Consider the following 24,375-nt stretch of genomic DNA (forward strand, 5'->3'; position numbering starts at 1 on the left):
CCAGCATAACTCTCTGGAGGTTCATGCAGGCAGCTGCGCATACTAAGCACTTCCTCGTTTTTATTGCTCAACAGTATTCCATGGTGTAAAGGTACCATGATATGTTTAGCCATTCACCTACTGAAGGGCACCTGGATTGTTTCCAATTTGAGAATTTATTTACAAATAAAGTTGTTATAAGCATTTATATACAATTTCTCATGTGGACAGAAATCTTCATTTTTCTAAATGCTCAAGAGTGGAATGCTCAACTTCAAGGAAGTTACATGGTTAATTTAATAAGAAACTGCCAAAGTGCTCTGTGGACTGGCTGGAACATTTCACCTTCCCATCCACAGTGTATAGTGATCCAGGGTCCCCATATACTGTTCAGAATTTGGTGTCAGTATTTTTTATTTTAGCCATTCTGGTAGATAGATAAGGAAGTCTCATTGTAGTTTTAATGGCATTTCTCTAACAGCCAATGATGTTGACCCTCTTTTCACATGCCTTTTTTTTTCTTTACCATCTAAACACCCTCTTTGATGAATGTCCCATCATGGCTTTACCTGTTTCTAATTAGCTTGTATCTTTTTTTTTTTTTTTGAGATGTCTTTGTGAGTTTTGAGAGTCTTTTTGTATTTTGGATATTAGCCCCTTGTCAAATGTGTGGTTTGCAAATATTTTCTCCCACTCTTCAGCCTATATTTTCATCCTCTTAAAAAGTTTTCACAGAGAAAATGCAAACATTTTGATGAGGTCCAGTTTATCATTTTCCCCTTTTATGGACTGTGCTTTTGCTGTCAAGTCTAAGAACTATTTGGGAAGCCCCACATCTTGTAGATTTTTTTTTCCTAAAAGTTTTAGTGTTTTCATGTTTTATATTTAATTCTGGGATCCAGAACTTTGTATCCAGGGTTACTTTTGTATAAAGTGAGGGTTTTATTTTTGCCTATAAACGTCCTTTTGTTCTTGTATCATTTATTGAAAAAGCTGTCAGTTGTGTGTATTTGTGGGAGTCTAGATTCCTTGTTCCTGTTTCACTGATCTGTGAATCTAACCCTTCACTGATACTACACAGTTTTAATAACAGTAGTTATATAATGTCATAATCAGATAGACCGATGCCTCTTATTTTATCATTCTTTTTCAAAATTGGCTTAGCTATTCTAGTTCCTTTACCTTTTTATGTGAATTTTAGAATTATCTATGTGTTAAAATATTTTGCTGGGATTTTGATTAGAATTGTGCTAAACCTCTGCATCAATCTGAAAAGTGACATCCTCAAACATATACTATGATGAGTCTTCCTGTACATGAGCCTGGTATGTCTTTCATATATTCAGACTTTCTTTGACTCTTCCATTGGCATTGTGTATTTCCCAGAATACAAGGCATCAGCATAACAGGTTTTATTAGATTTGCACTGAAATATTTCATTTTTTAGCAACTGTAACCACTTGCGGTTTTGCATTTTTAAATTTCAGTGTCCGTGTGTTCACTGATAATAGAAATATAATTCATTTTTGTAAATTTATCTCATATCCTGCAACCTCGCTAAATTCACTTATTAACTTTAGGAGTTTTCTAAAATAGATTACAGGAGGTTTTCTATGTAGATAATCATATCTATAGAGATAATTGTATCATCTACAAATACGAACAGTTTTATCTCTCCTTTTCTGTATGTCTTTTACTTCCTTTTCTCCTGTGGCACACTGGCTAGAACTCCCAGCACTGTGTTGAATAACAGTGGTGAGAGCGCATATCCTTGACTTTTCCTCATCTCAGGGGAAAAACATCCAGTTTCTCAGCATTAACTATCAAGTCAGTGGTAGTTTTTATAAATGTCCTTTATCAAGTTGAGGCAATGTACTCCTAGACCTTTTTTCTAGAGGTTCTCATCACAGATAAGTTCTGAATTTATTAAACATATATGATCCTCCGATTTTTCTTCCTTAGCCTTTTCTTATGATACATTACATTACCTGACTTCCAAATATTGAACCTTCCTTGCATCCATGGTATAAACTTCACTTTGTCACGGTGCATACTTTGTTTTGCGTGCATGCTCGGCTGCTAAGTCATGTCTGACTCTTTATGAGTCCATGGACTGCAGCCCACCAGGTTCCTCTGTCCAAGGGATTCTCCAGGCAAGAATACTGGAGTGGGTTGCTATTTCCATCTCCTGGGGATTTTCCTGATTCAGGGATCAAACCTGCATCTCCTGCACTGGCAGGCGGATTCTTTACCACTGAGCCACCTTGAAAGCCCCCATATGCTTCTTTTCCATGTTGCTAAGTTTACCTATTTCTTAATACTCTGTTAAGGATTTTCTTGGTCTATTTTCATATTGATCTAAAGAATTGAGAATGATAGCTTTTTAATAACACTTTCCGGCTGTCAGAACTTCTCCATGAGACCTTCCCTTCCTCCAACCTACATGTTCTTTTTTCAGGACCAGGGATTCCATGAAATAGCATGAAAATTCTGCACAGGGCCCTGATATACTGAGGTCCATCAATCAATACTGAACTCCTGAGATCCCTCTTCTACAGACACTGATGACTACTCCTTCCTCACCCTTCTTTTGCTGGAATCTTCACAACAGCTGGTAGAGCCTATAGATCCATTTGAAAAGGCTGCATCATTGGATTTGGGCACAAGAAGCCACTTAATCATCATCTAAGTTGCCCCAAAGTTCCCTAAGTTTGAATTTAGGGATTTTACAATTATTTCATGGCAAATAGAAGAGGAAAAAGTGCAAACAGTGACAGATTTTACTTTCTTGAGCTCCAAAATCACTATGGACAGTGAATGCATTCATGAAATTAAATATGATTGTTCCTTGGAAGGAAAGCTATGAAAAACCTAGACACAATATTAAAAAGCAGAGACATTACTTAGCCAACAAAGGTCCATATAGTCAAAGCTATGATTTTTCCAGTAGTCATGTACGGATGTGAGAGGTGGAACATAGAAAAGGCTGAGTGATGAAGAAGTGATGCTTTTGAATTGTGGTGCTGGAGAAGACCCTTGAGAGTCCCTTGGAGAGCAAGATTCAACCAGTCAATCCTAAAGGAAATCAACCATGAATAGTCATTGGAAGGACTGATGCTGAAGTTAAAGCTCCAATACTTTGGCCACCTGATGGAAACAGCTAAGTCACTGGAAAAGACCCTGATGCTGGGAAAGATTGAAAGTAAAATGAGAAGCGGGTGGCAGACGATGAGATAGTTGGAGAGCATCACTGACTCAATGGACATGAATCTGAGCAAACTCCAGGTGACAGTGGAGGACAGAGGAGCCTGGTGTGCTGCAGGCTATGGGGTCACAAAGAGTAGGACAAAACTTAGCAACTGAACAACAGTGAATCTGTGCCCTGCTTAACTGAGTCAGTACATTCAAAAAGATTTAAATGATATCAAAAAGAGACTTTTCTCAGAGCTCAAAGAGTTTACCATTTAATACAGACAGACTCCCATACTGTGGACTTGCTCCACAGTACAAATTCTTTAACACTCAAGAACAGGTAACTCAGGGCACCTCAGCAAAGTGCAGTCCCCTCACAGATCACACCCCACTGCCCAGAAGTGTGCCCAGAGCCAAGGTCTTGCACTTAGTGAGATCCCCATCAGTGTTTCCTGAAGGCACAGGGTGGGCTGGTCACTGCAAGGACACTGCCCCCAAATCTGCTCAAGAGCCCCCTTGTACCTGTGCAGCTTTGATCAGCTGCCCACCAGCCCCTTGGGGTCTGTTGTCTCTCTGAGCATTTGTCAGAAGCCAGGTTCTGACTGAGGTTGTTCATCCTGGGGGTCAGCGCTCCTTTCTGGTGGGCAACACAGCTTCTGTGTTCACTAGGCTCTTTCATTGGCTTTTTCCCTCTGCATCAGCTGACCCTGGCCTCTGACACCTCTGTTACAAAGGAACAGCTCTGCCATCCCCTCTTCAGGGCCCCAAAAATGTTTTATTACAGCTTGGGGGGCCCTTGGTGGGGGTCCCTTGGTGGGGGGCCCCTGATGGTATGGTAGGTATGGAGGACAGGACATGCTAGCACAGCCCACCCCCCTCTCCAAGCTGAGGACCCCTAATGGCAGCAGCCAATGCCCCCACCCCAGCTCATCCTTCTGCCTCTGGCCCTGGCACCGACCCGGCATAGAGCTGGCATCAGCAAATGCCCGCTGTTGAATCAGGAGGGCTGCTGGCCAGACTGGCCCTCCTCGGAGCTCTCACTAATGGAGCAACGGTGCCAACATGACACACTGGTTGGGGAGGTGGCAGTCTCCAAACACTTGCTTTTCTCACTTCTGAGTTTCCATACGGAAGTGTCCGATATGAGCCCCCAAATGCAGCAAGTCCAGAGGGAGAGATGAAAGCAAACTGCACTCCTGATCTCCAAGCCTCAGAGCAGGGGAAGAATGTAACAGGAATCCTCATTAATCCTATTTTAGACTGATGACACGTGGAAATGCTATTTTGCATATACTGAAAAATTAAATATATCATTCAAGCTGATTTCACCTGTTACATTTTTCTTTTAATGTGGTTACTGAAAAATTTCAAAATACCAATGTAGCCCGCGTTATATTTCTATTGGACAGTGCTCCTCTTCACCCCAATAAGGGTGTTTTACCCTCATTTGCCTGCCCCCATTATTGGAGTGAGAAGTCTCGAAGAGGAGAAATCCACTCATTTCTGGGTCTGCTCGGCATCTGCTCAGGGTAGGGCATGCCCCGGCACTCAGGAGCTGAGGAGCAAGCCCAATGAGAGAGATAAGTGGAGACAGGGATCAGGACATCTTTCTGTGCTGGACAGACATTTATAGCAGATATCTCTCCTGAACTACAGTGTCAAGCTGCACATGACACACCCAGGACTTATTTCATTCTTGGAATTTGCACCTTTTGACCCGTCCACCCTTTCACCCACTCCCCACCCTTCACCCCCCATCTCTGGCAACCACCAGCCTGTTCTCTGAATCACATATTTGAAAGTTGTTGAGAGAATAGATCTTAAAGGTTCTTTTTTGTTTTGTTTTTTAATTTCTTTTTAAAGTTGAATTATAGTGGATTTACCCTGTCTTGTTAGTTTCGGGTATACAGCAAAGATATATATGTGTAAAGCTCCATCTATGAAGCTTCCCCAATACCTCTGTGGTAAAGAATCCATCTACTAATGCAGCCTAAATGGGTGAGATCCCAGGGTCAGGAAGATCCCCTGGAGAAGGGAAACAGCAACCTACTCCAGTATGCTTGTCTGGGAAATCCCATGAACAGAGGAGCCTGGCAGACTGCAGTCTACAGGGTCACAAAAGAGTCGGACATGACTGAGTTTTTATCTAAACAACAACTATCTATCTGTTTATATCCTTCTTCAGATTCTTTTCCCTTACAGGTTAATACAAAACACTGAGTATAGTTCCCTGTGCTATACAGCAGGGCCTTGTTGATTATCTATTTTCTATATAGTAGTGCATATATGTTAATCCCAACCTCTTAATTTATCCCCCTCCTCAAAGTTCTTACCATAAGAAAAAAATTCTGTAACTATGTATGGTGACAAATCTTAACTAGATTTCCTGTGTTGCTCATTTCACAGGTATCCAAGTATGGAATCATTATGTTGTACACCTGAAATTAATATAATGTTTATGAAAATTATACTTCAATTTTTTAAAAAAGCATGCATATTTTATCCAAATACAGTACAAATTCCACAGCTCACATTTAAGACAAGAACAGACATGGCTTAAGGTGCCTATGTGTTACTAACATTCCTCAACATCTTCCAGCTGCCCACCTGCACTCCTATACTGACCAGAATATTCTCTTTCAGATGCATTGGCCCTGTCTTCCACTAATCCCTAGTAGGCACATTAACTGTCCCTATTCCCCAAGACAGTCCAGGGGAGGGGAGACCTCAGCCCATGGAAGGCCAGTGAGCTTGCCTTTTGCCCTCAACTTCTGCCCCAGCCTCCCTTGGTGGTACCTTAGCCCCCACTGCCAGACCTGTGCCACCTGCCTTCATGTTCTCTTTTCTTCTACACTCACCTTTCCTTTCAGAAAGTTAAAAATTGGATGCTCTCACTCCTACTGAACTGATAGTAACTCAAAACTATCCCACTGAGTGCTTTCAGTTATTATCAGATCAGTAGCTCAGACAGTTTTTCCTGAACATGCCTGCATTCCAATTGTGATGAAGTTTCAAGCCAAAGGAATGAATCCCTAATGGTGGAATTGTGAGCACCAGTAAGTAGGGTTGAAGAAGGTCTCTGTCTGTGGGGGGGCAGAAAGAGTCTCAACCTAAACCTGGCTCTGGCTGTGCATTTCTTTCCTGGATCTTAGCTTAGAGTCAAGACCAAGTAACTACAAGGGCAACACTTGGAAAAAGCATGGGCACTGTGCCAAGTGGATACGTTTACTCATTTGCAGAGAGCTCCTGAGCATCTGCGCAGCAGCAGCACTCTTCTCTAGAGGTGCTGAAGGATGAGACGGCCCTTGCCCTCATCACTCACAGTCCAGAGACCAGGGCTCCTCTCCAGCATCAACCAGGAAGCCTGAGCACAGGTGCACCAGTATCCCCGAGTCTCCAGTGCCAGCTGAAACCCCTGAGGTCACACACAGGGCCCAAGCACTGACTTGCTGGGGAGTCAGGCAGGAGGTCTCAGCAGACGCAGAGTCCAGGCCCCTACCCATCTGGGCTGAAAACGGCAAGAGGGCAGAGGCAGTGGGCTCTGCTGGCTGACCACCCAAGAGACCATGCACCAAATGACCAAAACCCTGGTGAGTGGACAGAACCAGCGCGTGAGCGGCGTGTGCAGAAGGCTGACGCACAGATGCACCCAGCACGGCTGCCACCCACCTTGTCTTGGCGGGAGGGGAGAAATAAAGGTAATAGCTTATTTCAGAGTGCACGTATGGGGTGGAGACGCAAATATAATCCCCAGTCCCTCCAGCCTAGCCCCCCAACCCTCCACCAGCCCCCTGATCCCCCCGCCCCCTGATTCCCACCCCTGACCCCCTGATCCCCTAGTCTCCCATGGTACAGCAGCAGGACCCTGTTCTTTGCCAGCACATGACACTCTGATGGTGCCTAGGTCAGTGGGTCAGGACCAACGAGGGCAAAACAGATGCCATCATTCCCACTGTCCTCCACCCGAGCTCTCTTTGGATCATGCTGGAGGTATTTATCTACTATGAAGATGCCCATAGATGAACGGGGGGCTTCTAGCCTCTTAGCACCCTCAGAGAAACATCACTCATCACCTGGCTACTTCCCTGCACCTGCTGGGACATCCCAATTAACTCTGCTGGTCCAGAGGTTGCTAGGAGACAATCCAGCTCACTACCCCCACCCACCACCACCAGCAGTAGGGGATGGATCCTGCATGCTCTTCTGGAAGGGGCTTTGGAAGAGGCCCTGAAGAAGTACCCTACTGTGCCTGGCTCATTGCTGGTAGAGAGTGCTGTTCCCAACAAGGAGCCAGAGCAGCCTCCTCCAAGCAGCCAGAAACAATCCAGGCTCTATATGAATGGCCACCGGGGGAGCCAGGACCCAAGGGCTCCCAGAGCTCCAACATGGGAACACTGCATCCTCCGACTTTCTATGAACTGAGTTAATCTGAGTTACGTAACCACCACTCCCCGCTGGATGGCCTCCTGACGCACCAGCTCCTCTGAATTCCTGGAAGGGGGGTCTTGAGAGAGAGTGGAGTCTGGGGCCACAGGGTCTGTTTGCTGTAGCCCCAATGAGTCCTCCTCCTGCCTCCCCCTCCTGGCTGACTGGCATCAGGCAGGAGAAACCCTCTCGAGCCAGACTTCAAACGTGAAAATCTAGATCAAGGATATATTTGGCTTTCCAAGCTAATCTCTACATCAATTTGGTCTCTACTGAGTTGTAGCCCTTTGAAGAAAACTTGGCAACTACGTTTGGAAAGCAGATGACTCTTACGTACCCCAGACAGGAGCCCGGGCCTCCGGGAGGCTGGGCAGTGGTCGGCCGGGTTGGGGCTTGGTGTCCACCCACTTCATCACAACCCAGGGTGCAGCCTTGCCCCGCGTGTTCTGTGCACCCTGTGATCTCCCCACACAATGTCTGAGGGGCGAAGAACTCAAGAAGCACACCCAGCCCACACCTGCCAAACACCTTGATGGTGTCCGTGTTGGGGCTGGGGACCACAAGGCGGGTGGGATGCCGCTGTTCCCTCTGAGCGACCCGGCTAGGAGGATGCAGGCTGCACGGGGAAGAAGGCGGCTCTTTCTCCAGGGACTGGGAGACAGACATCTCAGGGAGGCGAGGAGCTGTCTCAGCTTGTGCCCTGCTCCCCACTTACTGGCCTCCTTGATGCACAGAAGAAAAAGAAGCAGGTGATTAGAATAAATCAACCAAAGAATAAATCAATCAACAGGCTGGGAGGAGCCTACTGCCCCCTCCTCTTCGTGGACAGTGTGTTCCCTGGGGAGTGGGGGAGCTTTGAGCGGTGAGGGGAGATGCACCCACGTGGCAGAAAAGATGTGAACTGTCTCCTGAAATGATGATTTATTCCAGCAATATTGTCCTGGATGAGTGTCACAGCCACTGACACTCGAGGGGCTCCAGTGGTAATCAATTTGGTGCCAGCAGCTGGAAGTGAGTGAGAACCAGGACTGACCAGGAGGATGACGTCTGTGGACAGAGCCTCTGACCTGGTCCTCTAAAGCCCAGCTGCAGGGCCCCAGCTGCTAGAGGACTTTACAGGCAGCGATGGGGACAACCAAACCACTGGGACTGTGCACAGAGGCCCAAGCATGGTACCGTGTGGCCGGTGGGGACCTGTGTGAACCCCCATGAAAGAAGAGTCATCTTAAATTGCTACAGACCCTCCCCCACCGCAAGCACACCCGGGGCCTCTGGAACAGAAGGGCCAACAGAACATTAGGCTGGAAGAACAGACAGAAGGACAGGAACCAGGCCTGCAAGGAGCCTGCTGCTGGCTAGCCACTGTGCCCCTGAGGACACCTGGCAAGTGCTTGGCAGGCTCCAAGCCCTGAGAAAGCTGCTACGTGGAAGGCTGTGGCCTCAGAGGCCACTCACAAGCAGGCGGCCAAACTCTAAAATCTGTGCCGCTTGCTGAGTAAGCATCCCCTTCAAGCTGCTCCCAGATCGAGCTCGGACGCAGCTGGCAGGGCTCTGAGGCCACCTTCAAAAGATACCTTTATCTGCACGGATGGAAGGTATCTTTGGAGCTCTGCTACAACCACCACCAAAAAGGCATAAAAACAGCTCCAAAACACTCAATCTGTTCCTCCTCCTCCTCCTCCTCGGAAGAAAAGGCACCGCGCACAGCTCCTTTCCAAAGCAGAAGCAGAAATCCTAGCCCAGACTTTGTCTCGCAAGCCAGAGCTGAGAGTCTTCACTCAGGTCGCGCCCAGAGCCATCTGCTGTCACCTGGGCCCCATGTCTTATGCTTGGCTGACCTAACCAGGCTGGAAGCCGGGCAGCACAATGCCCGGTGCTCACCTGGGGGAGCCATGGAAGGACTCGGGAGCAGAGGAAATGGGCTGCCTTCAAGGAAAAACGCATTAGCAGGTCCCAGGCAAGCCATTCCTGGCTTTTAGTGACTGTTTCGCTGTGCCTGGTGAAATGCAGAAACACAGACCTTCCAAGCACGGCCCCTTCTCCTGGCCAGCCGGCCAGGGGATGGCTCTCAGACATGACAGAGCTCTCTCCTGCCAGCCTCACCGAAAGGTGACAGCCCGTCCTCAGAGGCACATTTACAGAAAATCTCTTGTGCTAACACTGAAGGGAAAAAAACAAAAGGTCAAACTTCAAAATCAGTAACAGAACTATTTCCTAAAGCAAAAGCCCAAGTAGACCTCACTCAGGGATGCGTTAGATGAACTGTTTTAGTGAATTCTGAACCACCAGAGAGATTCTTTTTTCCAGTAATATTTATTCACTTTTCTCTTTATCAAAATATACTAATCTTTCAATCTAGCAAGTTAGTAATAAAGAAAGATGTCGGTTCAAATAACTTGCCGGCAGTCAATCAGGAAGGCCGTGCCAGACAGCAGCTGGGGAGGTGTCTAGGAGCTGAAGGAGCACCCTCTCCCAAAGAGGGGGAACCCCTTTATCTTTCGGAAGGCTCTGGAGTCTGGCTGAAACCCGGCAGGCAGAGGCGAGGGCACCTGGAAGGGGTCACTCGGGCAGAGCTGCCCTGACGCTCCATTGAGTCTGTGTCCCAGAGCGGCTGAGCCTAAACCTTATCTAGTCTGAGTACAGGACATCGATTCAGGCTGAGCCGATATCCAGCGCAACCCGCTTCAGTATTAACCTATTAAAGCCCAGGCCGCCGAACACGACCCGGCCACCCAGACAAGGAACGCCGCTTTCAAGAAAAAGGCCAAAGATAACACTGGACAATTCTCACTAGATATTTCCAACAGGCTTTGCCCCGGGACTGGGGAATCATCTCATAAATCAAGGGTAGCTAGGAGACGCCTTGCAGGCTCCGTCGTCTCCCAGTTTCTCAAAATCAGGACGCGCACTCGATTCCCCCCTCAGCTCGCTTCCCCCAGCTTTTATCTGCTGGTGGTGGGGAAGGCTCAGGCACAGGCTCCGGCGACGACCGGGCCCCTTTCTCCCCAAAGCGGGAGTGCAGTGCATCCCAGTGGACAGACTCGAGAACCGCACGCTGGCTTTCGCAGTCTCCGCCTGCGTCCTTCCAGTTCTCCGATGCAACCTGGGACCCACACGCAACAGCTCCGCCGAGACCCCGGCGGGAGGGCGACTGATCGGAGGCCGTCTGCCCAGCCAAGGGGACAAGTGTGTCCGACTGGCTCCTAGCAGGGCTAAAACCAGAGAGCCGTGGCAGGCGAGCAAAGTTTGCACCAAAGGGTCTTCTTGGGTACCCCTGCTGGGGGCATCGAGCTCGAACTCCCGGTTTCAAACGGCCCTGGAGTCCGGGACAAAGGCAAACCCCGGGGCGTTCCTGGAGGGTGTTTGCCCGTAGGGGAGAAAGGGTGCCCTCCCGCGCTCCCCCAGCGCCTCAACGTCTCCCGCCCCAGCTGCCCGCCAGCTGTGCGCGCCCGTCGGGCCCGGAGGTCACAGGCAAACATCTGGATCGGCAGCTGGGAGCCCAGGAGGCCCCTGCTCAGCCCCGGGGCCCCGAGGAAGGGGAAAAGAGGGGCGGCGTGGCTGTCAGGATTCGGTTTCTTCTAACTCCGCCGGCCGAGCTCTCGCCAGACCTGGAGCCCCTGGCTTTCCCTGGCAGCCCCGGCCCCCGCCCTGGGTTCACAGCCCGCCGCGCCCAGCGGCCCGCGCCTCCCCTGGGCCCCGAAGAGGCGGCGCGCCGGGGCGGCCGGCCAGGACACTGCGCTGCTGGCGCCGGGAGCCGCGGGCGCGCCCGGCCGGCCCCAGAACCGGGAGAAATGGGGCGGGCGCCCCGACCCGGACACGCGGAACCCGGGACAGCCGGTTCCGGGGCTCCAAGCTCCGGAGCGGCGGCCCGACCCGGATCCCGGGACACCGGCTGGCCTCTCGCAGGAGCAGAGAGGGGTTCGCTTTATTCGCAACACAGAGGAAAGCGCCGCTTCAGCCCAGCTCGGTACCCACGCACCCGCGCGCCCACACGCACCCCGGCGCTGGCCGGGTCGCTCACCTGAGTCCTAAAAGCTGTTGAATCCACATGGTCACGTTTCGGGGAGCAGAGCCTCAGATCTCGCTCGCCCCGGCCATCTGCGCGGCGCCCGCGCCCGCTCGCTTCCGTCCCGCGGCGCCGGTCTCCGGCTCTCGGTCCGCCGCCGCCCGCTGCCCGCCGCCCGCCGCCCGCCGGCCGCGGGGCGCAGAGCGAGTCAGAGCGTGGCCGCGCGGGGCTCCATGCCGGCCGGCGCGCCGCCGCCGTTGGGGCGCATGGTTCAGGCGGGGCGGCCCGCGGGGGCGCACATCCTTGAGCCCGGGTGCAGGGCTCGCGACCCCCTCCGGGAGTGACCCGGAGAAGGCAGCGGTGAGGTGAGGGAGCCGGCTGCCGGCCCGGGAGGGGCGCACTCCGGCGCCGCGGCCGCGCGGCGAGGATCGGGGAGCGGCGGCTTCGTCCTCCGGAGCCGCGAAGAGGGAGGCGGGCGGCGCCGCCGCGCACAGTGCGTGTCTCGCGGCGCGGTTCTCGATCCGGCCAGAGCCCCGCGCCGAGAGGGCGGCGAGGTCCGGGGGTGCGGGCGGCGAGGACGCTGGCGGACGCGTCTCCCCTGCGCGTGCCGCCGACTTGGGGGCCTCTGCCGGGGACTCCAGCCGCCGCTCGGCGCCGCTCAAGTTGGCCGGGGGCTCCGTCTGAGCGCTCGCTCCGCAGACGGACGCGGCGCCGGAGGCCGGCAGGAGGCGGGCGGGGGAGGTACGCGGGGCGAGGGCGCCGTGGAGCGCGGGGCGTGGGGACGCGCGGCGGCGGCGCCGCGCCGAGGAGGCGCGCGGGGATCCCGGAGCCCCGCCGCCCGCGCCCACCGCGCCCGCCGCAGAGCCGCCAGCGCCGCTCGGCCGCCTCCTTCCGCGCGTCTGCCTCTCCGCGCGCTCGCCCCCGCCTCCCCGAGCGGGCCCCAAATCCGCCCGCCCGGCCCGGCTCACGTCACCCGCTCCCCCGCCCCTCGAACTGAAGCCCGAGCCCACTGCCCGGCCCCGGCTGCCGGTCGCCGCCCGCCCCGCCTCGCGGTGGCCCACCTCTCCGCGCGGGGCTGTGCCGGCCCCGGAGACACTGCAGGCGGGGCCCCGGCCGCCCCTTCCCCAGCTCTGGCCTCGTCCCGGTCCCCACCTTGGGAAAAGCTCGAGAGAGGCCGCGGGCTCGGATTGGACCGCCGGGCGCCGCCGGATGGTGTTGCCACGGTAACCGGATGGCACGCCAAGCGGTTCGAGGTTCTGACCCGGTTACCGGTGCGCCCAGTGCCCCGGGAGAGCTGGTTAGGGGGAGGGGACGTTCCCGAGGAAGTACTCTGGGGGCGCCTGGGGTGGGGACTGGGAGAAAAGTTTCCTCCAGGCAGAGAGGTGCGCTGAAGCGGCCGCTGGAGTCAGGAAGGTGGGAGGGTCCGCTACTAGGCACTCGTCTCTCCCCGCGGCCTGGACCCCTGTCTCGGCTCCGAGGAGAGAAGTCTCTGCGTCCCTGGTCAGAGCTCCACCATCTTCTGTCCCCCCACCGGTCCCGTCCCGTCCCGAACCCCAAAACCTTAACCGCCCCCCGGACTGGGAGTCCGGCTGCGCCCGATCGCCCGACTGCAGCTGCTGCTCGGCCAGCCCTGAAGAAGGAGGACCCCGGAGAGTTCCAGGACCCCGGCGTCCCGGACTGTCGGTTCCTGGAGTTCCCGTGCCTACCTGGTTAGGTTGTCCTTGCAAGGCCTTGACTAAAGGCGAAGGGGCCCGCGGCGGGGTCCCTCACACCGGGAAGAGACTCGGGGGAAACTCCGCGCTGAAGGCCGACTCCGTGAGCGTGAGCAGCCGCGACAAAGCCCTGCTTCCAACTCTCAGCGGCCCGAGGTGCACAAACCAGGCCTTATAAATCAGCTAGTGAAGCTCCTGTGTGGCAAGTGTGGATGCGGGGGTCCAGGGAGGGGCAGGCACCAGTGGTCTATGCAGGTGCCTCTCCCAGTGAAGCTCTGTAACCCCAGCCCCGCGGGAGAGACCCCCTCTATCAAGAGAGGCCTCCCTGGGAGGGGGCAGATGGTTGTGGGGTGGAGCCAGGCCCGGTGCTTGTCCCTGGAACTGTGGACTCCCAGGCAGGCAACTTCATCCCTGAGCCTCCAGGACTTTGAAAGTCATAAGGGTCTTCTCTGCCCAGGCAGGAGGACAGAAGGGGGTGACTTGCCTCCCTGAGAAGGTCCTAGAGGAGAGGGCAGGGGACAGGGTGGTGTGGTGGCCAGATCACCCTAAGTCTTTGACGCAGGTAGCCCAGGTGCCACTGTCTACTCTCTGTGGGATCCTGGGCACATTATCAACCTCTTTGGGTCCTCAGTTTTCGCATCTGTGAAATGGGTTCCATATTCCCTTCCACAGAGATTTCTGTGGGGGTTAAATGAGGTTGCCTCACACTGTTTCACTATTATTGTCCGAAGAAGCGGCAGGCTGAATCAGCATTTCACCTACCTGACCACCCCTGGCGGGTCTTCCCCTGGAGTCCTCTCTCTGCTTGAGCGTTTAAGGGGGTGGACAGATCCCAAAGGGAGGTCCTGGAACTATGGACTGGGCCCCTGAGGCCTGGAGAGAAGCGGTGACTTCACTGCTGCCACCTAGCGGGATAAAGTGGGAGTGCTGCACCAGGGAGGCCCTTCAGGAGCCAGAATAATCCTTGACGAGGTTGCTCGACCAGGTGAGCCTGGGGGTCTCCCGACCAGTTCTGCTCCAAGGACCCCTTCAGCACCCTTAAGCAAACCCTCGTCTCAGAACGTTTTTAAGTGCATAGAAACTAAAATGCACAGGATTGTTAGGGAACCAAGTGTACTGAAACACACCAAGATATTAAAATGCATTTTTCATATAGCAGTGTGTGTTCTTTTTATTACGCTGAGGATGAATTGCCAGATTCAAAGTGTGCCATGATTTGGCTGTGTCCGGACATATAGCAGTAATATTTTGAGCCATCCACAGTCGTGGTGATGCAAGAGAAATGTCTGCAGTTTCTGTTTGATGGTCTCAGGTATGTCACACCGCCTTGCTCTGCTGGACTTACATGATTTTTCTCACCATCCAAGTATAAAGACCCCTTGCATTCTACCCACATACCCAGGGGATCCCCAGACCTCAGGTAGGAACCTCAGGGCTGAGAAGACAGCAAATGGAAGTGTTTTCTGGAAAGAGCTGGGGGCAGGGACAGTCAGGAGGGGAAGTTACCCAGCAGGGAACCACCAAGACTTGGCGGGGCACCTTCCACACCTGAGGGAGGGAGGTTGCCCTCACCCAGGCTGGAAAGTCAGATTTAGGACAAAGACCTACCAGTTTCTGTTTCCCTGGGGCACTGACCACTCAGCTGCAAATTCTCCAAAGAGAACAACTCTTATTTTGTTTTTATTTTTTTCTCTTGATGCAAATATTGTCATTCTTAAAAGCCTTTTTTTATGTGGACCATTTTTTTTTAAGTCTTTATTAAATTTGTTTCAACATTGCTTCTGTTTTTTGTTTGTTTGTTTGTTTGTTTGTTTTTTCTGGCTGCAAGGCATTTGGGATCTTCGCTCCCTGACCAGGGATCGAACCCACACCCCCCTGCAGTAGAAGGTGAAGTCCTAAGCACTGGAACACCAGGGAAGTCCCAACATGGCCATTTGTATGTGCTGAAAGAGAATAAAATCATGACATATTGGGCTTCCCTGGTGGCTCAGATGGTAAAGAATCTCTGCGTGCATTGCAGGACCCCCTGGTTCAATCCCTGGGTCAGGAAGACCCCCTGGAGAAATGAATGGTTTCCCTTTCCAGTATTCTTGCCTGGAGAATTCCATGGACAGAAGGAGCCTAGTGGGCTATAGTCCATGGGGTCGCAAAGAGTTGAACATGACTGAGCGACTAACACTAAGAGCAATGACATATTTCACTGTTAATGTAACTGGTTTCTTGTGCTTGGATGGCATCTCATATTTCTGACCAGTCCATTTTTCTCCTCTCCTGGGAGTTTGGAGGGGATGGTGTAAGTCATCTCCCACCCAGCACACCAGCGTGCACACACACACAGGCACAGACACATGCCTACAAGCTTCAACAAATGCAAAAGGGCACTTTTCAAATGTACCCATTGTTGAAAGATCATCAGGTTCCCCCCCTGCTCGCTGCCCAGGAGAAGCCTGCACCCAGGGACCTGGAATCCAAGACTGGCCCCAGCCTCTGGAAGCCCTCTCTGCCCTGCACTATTTTCCCAACAAAGAAGCTGGCCGACCCCCAGCGGGAGGCCCTCTTTGAAGCTCTTAGACCATTTACCTAATGGCCTTCACAGACCTGACTATTTTTAAAACCCATCCAAAGCCAAATTGAGCTGCCATTGTTCATTTTTCTCCCAAGGAGGTAAATGTGTCTTAAGCATGACATTTGATTAAGTGGCTACGTTTGTGATTTTAAATGGATGGGAAATACTGATTGAAATTATTATGTCTCTTTAAAGCGTTCACACAGTCTTCTCTACCCCTGCCCCCCTGCCTTTCCAGCTTCCTCCACTCATTAAAACTTTCCAGGGGTCAGAAGGTTGGGAAAGGAAGTCCAAGTCACTTTTCCTCCTGAGTGGGGGAGGATAAGTGCCCCTGACTTTGGAGTCCTACCCCCCCACTCCAGCTGTGGGCAGGTCAGAGCCTGGGAGGGAAACTGAGACTCCCTCTGATCAAATGATTCAGAGGGCCACTGTCCAGCAACCTGGGCCTGGCCAAAGGAAATGCTGGGTCTCTACTACCCGTCAAATACGCATGTGTATCAGAGAGAGAAAAATATGGTCCCTCCGCTTCCTCTGATCAAGCAGTGGACTCCCATGAGGGCTGCCTGAGAATTTGATCTGGGAAAAAGAAAACCCTCACTTCAAGCCTTTTAGAAACTCTCTGTGATGACCAGCTTTCCTGTTCTATTTAAATGGGCAAGGATGAAGACCAGGAGGGTCCATCCCCGTTGCAATATGAAGTGACCATTCGATTAGCAGTCCTTTGGCATTACAGGGTCTGGAGGTTTGGGGCATGAAGCCAGAGAGGAGAGGGTCTAGGGTGGACAGACATGGGTGGGAAGCCAGGCAATGAGGTGCCTGGGGATGGGGCTACCCAGCTGAATCCTTACACATTCTCCTGTGACTGAGTCTGAAATCTGAGGGTTTTGGCCTTCCATGGTGGTGCAGTGGATAAGATTCTGCCTGCCAATGCCGGAGGTCCAGGAAGATTCCACGTGTCATGGAGCAACTAAACCCATGCGCCACGATCACTGAGCCCATGGGCCGCAGCTCCTGAGCCAGCATGCTGCAACTACTTAAGCCCAGGCACCCTGGAGCCTGTGCTCCATCACAGGAGAAGCCACCTCAGTGAGAAGCCCTTGCACCACTAGGAAGGTAGCCCCCGCTCTCCACAATAGAGAAAGCCTATGCACACAGCCAAAAATACATGAGCAATTTTTTTTAAATTTTTAAATGAAGCAAAGTCTGAGGCTTTTGTCCCGTGTTGCAAAGTTTCTGTAGTTGTGCCTGCGCTGAGGGGAGTTGGGAGACCTCTGCTGTGGGGGTGTGAGGGCTGGGGGAGACAACAGTGGCCAGAGAAACCAGGAGGAAGAATTGGGACACGGTGACTAATTCCAGAAGAGATGCGAGGAAAATTCCTTCCTGCCTCACATTCCAGAAGATTCTGGGCCCTAGGTAGATGGGGACCGTGGTGGCAAGAAGGGCCACCCAACTTCACAGAGTTCTCAGGATGGGGCTTTAGATGGGTGAACTGGGTATTAAGGAAAATCAACGGGGTTGGGGGCAGGTCAGGGGCTCCTTGGTTACACTCAATGATACAGTAAGGGACCAGGGGACATCACTTGCTAGCCCCAGAAGTCCCACTCCTTCTAGGAGGAGAGGAGAGAGACTGAGGATGCCCTCATTGTGTTGACTGAGCCCTGAGGATGTGCAGGAAAAAATACAGTGACTGAGGCTCCCGGGGGACAAGCTCCTCCATCAGGGGTGGGTGCACAGGGGCTGAAGGCTGACCCTGGAGGGGTCGCTGCTCCTGGCAGGTCCAGGGACCCCTGGCTCGAAGCAGGAAGGGCCGAATTGGATGCCCTGGATTCTGAGCTATTGTTGTCTCTTCCAAATCAATTCATCAACCGCATCGTTCAGCCCAGACCAGAAACTGTTGCATCAACAGACAACCTGCAGAGCTTGGTGACCAAACCCGATACAGGGTGATTTCCCGCTCACGCTCAAAACCACCATGTTGCCCCATCAGTCCTCCTGCACGTTGTCTTCACTCGGGACCAGCCTGAAGGAGCTGCTGTCAGCTGCACACCCCATCATGAAGCGCAGGGTCATGGCAGAACCTCACTGTGGCCCTTAAGGCTACCCTCAGGAGGTGGCACAGCCAGGCTGGCATCAGCGGGCTGAGGAAATGGAAACCTCCCCCAGAGAAAGGCAGGTGACACCTCTACTTATGAGTCATTGTTGTTGTCGTTCAGTTGCCAAGTTGTGTCCGACTCTTTGCGACACCATGGACAGACCTCCCTGTTCTTTACCATCTCCCAGAGTTTGCTCAAACTCATGCCCATTGAGTCAGTGATGCCATCCAACCATCTCATCCTCTGTCCTCCCCTTCTCCTCCTGCCCTCAATCTTTTCTAGCATGAGGGTCTTTCCCAATGAGCCAGCTCTTTGCATCAGGTGGTCAAAAGATTGGAGCTTTAGCAACAGTCCTTCCAATGAATATTCAGAGTTGATAGGTGCCAACAATTCCAGAAGGTTTAATATTTTATTTTTACAGAGCCCCTAAATTTGACAATGCCAGCATTTGTTCGAAGGAAGGTAGCATGTTTTCTCGCAAGCATGTTGTGCTCGCATGCTTTTTTTCTATCTCTGAACTCTAGATGGATTTTTGAACCTCAAGGCTGCAAGAATTCGTCTAAACATTATCCCTTACCCAAGAGTCAGGCATCTGGTTAATGCTGGAAACTCAGAGGCAGACAGTTGTCGCTAATGATTGGGTAGTGGGGCTGATTGGCTTTATCCCTAACTATAAAAATGGTCAGATAATGCATCTTTAGGGCCTGTATGTCTATCTAGAAGAGAGAGCTGGGATTAGTTGAAGCAACCATCACCATCGTCTCCATCACCATCTTTTTCATCATCACCATCCCCACCATCATTATCATCACCATCACCATCATCACCATGGACACCACTGTCATCACCATCATTTCTAAGATACCTCCGTGGCCTCCTTTCTCAGTCAATAATTACTGGACCCTGCCTTCCCCCAGCAGCAGCTCATCTGGGCTGCTCTCAGCCAATCCAGAAAGTAATTGAGCAGAAAAGCCACTTCCTCTAACAGTGCCTTGTCAGAGCTGTTATCTTCGGCTTGAAGAGGTTTCCAGAACATGCCAAGGAGGGAGGAAGACTTGTCGTTTCCTGAATGCGCCGGTGCAGAGCAAATGCCCAGCGTAGCCTGAAAGTCACCCTTGCGTGGAAGATGAATGAAGAATTTTAAATTCTTCATCATGAAGAATTTTACATTTCTGACCTCATTTAAGTGCCGCCGCAAGCCGGAGAGGTTGGTGATACTATCATACACGGGCGTATATTGAAAGCATTTCATACCGTGCAGCTTGGGCACTGGGATGAAGGTTGTCCACAGCCATGGGGTCATGCAGGGCTTCCGGGAGAGGACCAGAGGTGGCGGTTGGGGGTGCTGGGGAGTAGAGGGGCTGTTTGCAGCTCGTAGGAAGGTGTTTCAATTCTGTAATATCTGGAGTGGCTACTTCCAACCATGCTGACTGAATGCCAGGCCTGATCACATGCATATGCCTCAGAACTTCAAAGCTGATTGTCCAGGATCCCCCTGCAGGGGAGGGATGACTCAGTGATCCAGTCTGGGATGTCCAATGCTGAAGCTCTCTCTAGTACAACACACGAAGGACTCTTGATGGAGACCCATTTCACCATCCTCTTTCTTTCTTTCTTTTTTTTTAATTGGTCCTATGGGTTTTATTCTTTTTTTTTCTTTTTTTGAGTATGTTAAAAAGCCGAAACCCTGGAAGACAACCTGTGTTCAAAGCAGTTCAGTACTCAAGTTCTACAAATCACTACCCGGGATCATGATTTTCTGATGCACAGTAGAGCTGGTCCCCTGCATAATCAACTCTGGCCCTAATCCCATCTTTAGAACTATGCTTGTATGAAAGGTTCACCTTTGTTTGGACCTCTAGGGAATGTGGCTGCATTTACACACTGCCAGATGACCACCCCATATCTACTGCCCCTGTCTGTCTTACTAACAGAACTTTGTTGGGAGGTGGGGAGGAGTGATTAATGTGCTTGGCTGAAAGTTCACGTATTCCCCACCTCCTTTTTACTGAGGGTGGCTTGTGATGCAGTTCTGGCCAATGAGATATAAGAAGAAATTGCTTGATGGGACGCCTGGTGAAGTTTTTTAGAAGGGGGCTGACTTTTTAGCACCTGTTTTTGCCTTCTTTCTTGTCCTCATTTTTGCCTGGAATGCAGATAGGATGCAGGAGATGGAGCAGCCGTGTTGTGACCATGAGGTGACAGGTATGAGAGTGGAAGCTGCATGCCAAAATGTCAGAGTAAAGGGACAGAAGGAGTCTGGGCCACTGCGGCGTGGTGGACAGCCACATGCATCCCAAATTACCTGCCCACCGACTTCCTGTTTGGCAAGGGAAATAGATCTCGCATTAGCTCAAGCTTCATTTGGTCCCAGTTTTCTGTAAATTTTGGCCAAATGTGATCCTCACTGAGAGCATGCCAGTGCTTACCTGTAAGGCTGGTAGTTATTCAGTTGTAGGCCTTCACTGTTTTAAGATTCTACATTTCCTAGGGTAGAATTTTATCAACTGTCACTAAAATTAAAACAAAAAAGAATGACTGAGATCAATCCAGAATCAAGAGTCTAAATAGAAACATAACACAGGGTTTTACGTCTTCACGGTGTGCTGTGCTCAGTTGCTCAGTCATGTCTGACCCTTTGCGACCCTGTGGACTGTAACCCACCAGGCTCCTCTGTCCATGGGATTTTCAGGCGAGAATACTGAGGTGGGTTGCCATTCCCTTCTCCAGGGGATCTTTCCAACCCAGAGATCAAACCTGGGGCTCTTGCATCTCCTGTACCGGCTTCACCTTTCCCCCTTAACATCTTGATATACGCCTGGTTCACCAATGTCGCCTCTTTTGCTGAGCTCTTCCTGCCTTGGGGATGGGAGAGTTGAAGCTAAGGAATTCATCACTCCTTTGTTCTGAAGTTTCTGGAAGCTTCACTGAGTAAGGAGGTACATGTCTCCCAGGATACAGTGACTCCTGGCTTGTCTGGGTTGCATGTCTGATGCCCAGAGTTCTCCTCTGTTGCAGGAGCCAGCAAAGGGCTCCAGAGAAGGTAGCCTGGTCTGCTGTGTCTGGAGCAGGTGTTTAAAAGCTGAATCAGGCCCACAGCATCCCAGATGAGCTTGAGAACTTAGGCTTCCCAAACACATCAGCAATCCAGGGTATCTTTTTGAAGCAATAGCCTGGATACCACTGAAACTGCCCCTACCCTCATAATGAACAGTGACATTTGTATCCAAAAAAAGGACGCGTACAGTAATCAGAAGGATATGGATTCCATTTGTTCCCCTTTTTTGACATCAGACAGATAGTGTCAAGTGCTGCCTTCACCACTTACCAGATCTCAGACCGTTATGTCATTTCCTTTACCATGGTTCTCACATCTTGCAAATGAGACCGGAAGGAGCAAACCTCGGGAGGATTTAAATCATATGACCTGGGCGATGCTCCTGCCACATTAGATGCTCATAAATCATTGCCATGATTAGGAAGGAGCTGCTGTCAGTGCAGCTGGCATACAGCTGAGGACAGATATCAGCTACTTACTAATTTATCCTTCATGCATCAAAGATTTATTGTGCATGATTCTAGGTACCAGGTAAACTTTGATCAGTTAAACACACCTTCTTCATGAGACAGTTTAGAGAAGAATCCAGACCATAAACAGGACACAAGATAGAAACGCATAATTGTCCACTGGAAACCTTCTGAAGGTCATTGACTGGCTGTTGTCTGGTACTCGGCACCATCGCCTCCTCTCTAAGCTCTCCCCTGCTCTTAGAGGCTAGAAGCCTGCAAACTATATCCCTGGCCCTCCTTCCTACAGTAGCAAATGGTCCTGTGAGTGGCTGTGGAATAATGGTGTCTGGATCTCAGAGGAGAGTTGGAGACTCACACGGTAGGAAAGCCATACTGATGAAAGTAACACGTGTCTGAACAGAACAGTGAGACCTAATGTAGGCAGGGTTCTGCAGAGTGCTGCGAGGAATCTGAAGCTGCCCGTGCCTCTGAGCAACTTGGTAGGAAAACAAGGACAAACAGATCTGGGTCACCTTCTCTCCAGGCAGAGCAGTCAGCAGCCTAGAGTCAGCCATTCCTCGATTCACGTGCTCATTGAGCCAACTTGTATTCCATGATTGCTGCATCAGGCAAATGAGATCCCTTCTCTCGGGTTGTTTTCTTGTTCAGCCTAGTGAGTTTCAGAAAATGTGGGCTAGACATCACTTTGGAACCCAGATTTGGGATTAAGGGACTGATGAGATTGGATTGTCATCATCCTTAGATTCCTTGGGTCAAGTTCCAAGCCCCAAACATCCATGTGGGAAGGTTAGTAAGCTCTCTGCGATCGAGGCATCATCGGCTTATTAAAACTTGCCTGAAAATTGGGAGAGGGGCAGCTAGCCTCATCTGTATAATGTCTCAGTTGATTGTTGAGGCTTCCCTGGTGGTCCAGTGGTTAAGACTCCACATTCCAAGCCAGGGGACAGAGGTTCAACCCCTGGTCAGGGAACTAAGATCCCACATGCCACGGGGCAACTAAGCTTGCATGCTATAACTACTGAGCCTTCGTGCTCGAGAGCCTGTGCATCACAACTAGAGAAGCCTGCAAGCCACAGCAAAAGATCCCATGTGCTTCAACTAAGATTCAATGCCGCCAAATTAATTAATTAGTTAATTAATTAAAAGATCTTGATTGCCAACCAGGGACACACAACTGTCCAAAGGGGAGGCTCTCGGCAAACAGGTTGACCTAGACAGGCTAAGACTATTGTTCTGGAGTACCTCCTCACACCGCTCTGTCTCACTCTCAAGGTGTCCCGGTTTGGACTATAAGTTCTATGCTGACTCAATCAATCAAGTGCTCCCACATCAAAAGCTTTGTTGCTGTTCAGTCGCTAAGTCATGTTCAACTCTTTGTGACCCCATAGACTGCAACATGCCAGGCTTCCCTGTCCTTCACTATCTCCCAGAGTTTACTCAAATTCATGTTCACTGATATTTCCCAGCATCAGGGTCTTTTCAAATGAGTCTGATCTTTGCATCCCGTGGCCAAAGTATTGGAGCTTCCGCTTCAGCTTCATTTCCTCCAGTGAATAATCAGGGTTGGTTTCCTTTAGGATGGACTGATTTCCTCTCCTTACCATCCAGGCGCCTCTCAAGACTATTCTCCAGCACCATAATTTGAAAGCATAGGTTCCCCAGGGCTTCGTCTTCTTTGTGAGCCAACTCACATTGGTACATGATGACTGGAAAAACCATAGCTTTGACCACATGGACCTTTGTCAGCAAAGTGATGTCTCTGCTTTTTAATACGCTGTCAAAAGCTGTTGAGCATTAAAGAGATACCACCTAGGAGTCTGGAGAAGGAAATGGCAACCCACTCCAGTATGCTTGCCTAGAAAATCCCATGGACAGAAGAAACCTGGCAGATTACAGTTCCTGGGGTCGCAAAGAGTTGGACATGACGGAGCAACTGAGCACACAACTGGGAGGTTGAAGCCACCAGGGGTCTTAAGACTGAGAAGTGAGAGTCCATCCAGGAATGTGGGCGTGCAAGCACATAGCAGCTTTGCTTACAATCGCCCAAAGGTGGACACAGCCTAAATGCTCACGAGCAGACAAGTGGACAGCAGAATGTGGATCCTTATACAATGGAAGACTGTTCAACCTTAAAAAGGAATGAGGCCCCAACACATGCTACAGCATGTGTGATCTTCGCAAACATGATGCTTGTGAAAGAAAGCAGACAAACGGCATGTGTGATTTACTGATGAGAAATGTCCAGAACAGGGAACAAACTCCGGGAGACAGAGGACAGGAAAGCCTGGCACGCTGCTCCTTGAGAGCACAGAGTTGGACATGACTGAGCGACTGAACAAGAACAAGACAGGAAAGAGTTTACTATTTGCTCAGGGCTTTGGGCAGGGGGAGGATAGGGAGTGATAACTAAAGGGTACAATTTCTGTTTAAGATGGTTTAAAGTGATGAAAATGTTCTGAAACTGACTAGGTGATGACTGCACATATCTGTGGATATGCCCAAACCATTGAATTGTACACCTTAAATGGCTGAATTTTGTAGTATGCGAATTAAATCTCAATAAAGCTGTTTAAAAATCATGCATGGGTAAAAATCCATTCAAAGTAAGATAAACCAGTGGATTTTAATGTAATACAGTACAAAAGGCACAGACATGGAATTCCACCTTGCAACTAACCATTAAGAAACCACAACTTGTCAAATTTCCATGTGGTTTCAGACAAGATACCCACAATTATTTGAAAAATCTATTAAAACGTTCATCTCTTATACACCGATGTCTGAGGCTGAGTTTTCCTTAGATACATTAACCAAAACGACATGTTGCAACCAACTGAATGGAGATTCAGATGTGATGATCCGGATGTCTCA

At 50.8% G+C, this 24,375-nt stretch overlaps 2 protein-coding genes across 2 annotated transcripts in view; both read right to left on the reverse strand.

Annotated features, from left to right (window-relative positions):
* Positions 1–12,530, reverse strand: part of AJAP1 (adherens junctions associated protein 1) — a 127,843-nt gene extending 115,313 nt beyond the window's left edge. The window contains exon 1 of the mRNA XM_069544846.1: positions 11,618–12,530. Coding sequence (XP_069400947.1) covers positions 11,618–11,646 — 29 coding nt within the window. The 5' untranslated portion in view covers positions 11,647–12,530. The remainder of the gene's footprint in view (positions 1–11,617) is intronic.
* On the reverse strand, positions 11,671–23,205 carry LOC138415834 (dapper homolog 3-like). The gene is made up of 3 exons (XM_069544380.1): positions 23,106–23,205; positions 13,033–13,232; positions 11,671–12,858 (listed from the first exon to the last, which is right to left on the reverse strand). Exons 1-3 carry the CDS (start codon positions 23,203–23,205, stop codon positions 11,671–11,673), a joined length of 1,488 nt encoding a protein of 495 aa, XP_069400481.1.
* Positions 23,206–24,375: the final 1,170 nt, after the last annotated feature.

Source organism: Ovis canadensis, chromosome 12 (genome assembly GCF_042477335.2).
Source record: "Ovis canadensis isolate MfBH-ARS-UI-01 breed Bighorn chromosome 12, ARS-UI_OviCan_v2, whole genome shotgun sequence".
Lineage (NCBI taxonomy): Eukaryota > Metazoa > Chordata > Mammalia > Artiodactyla > Bovidae > Ovis > Ovis canadensis.

What these genes read in the sequence shown, in the direction of transcription:
- LOC138415834 (XM_069544380.1), bottom strand. Translation starts at nt 23,205, where the DNA reads ATGTACCAATGTGAGTTGGCTCACAAAGAAGACGAAGCCCTGGGGAAC. An exon ending in TCTTGAGAGGCGCCTGGATG is followed by an intron (nt 13,233 to 23,105) that starts GTAAGGAGAGGA and finishes CTCCTTCTTCAG; the next exon opens with GGCTGGCCGAGCAGCAGCTG. An exon ending in CGGGGAGAGACGAGTGCCTA is followed by an intron (nt 12,859 to 13,032) that starts GTAGCGGACCCT and finishes TAACCGGGTCAG; the next exon opens with AACCTCGAACCGCTTGGCGT.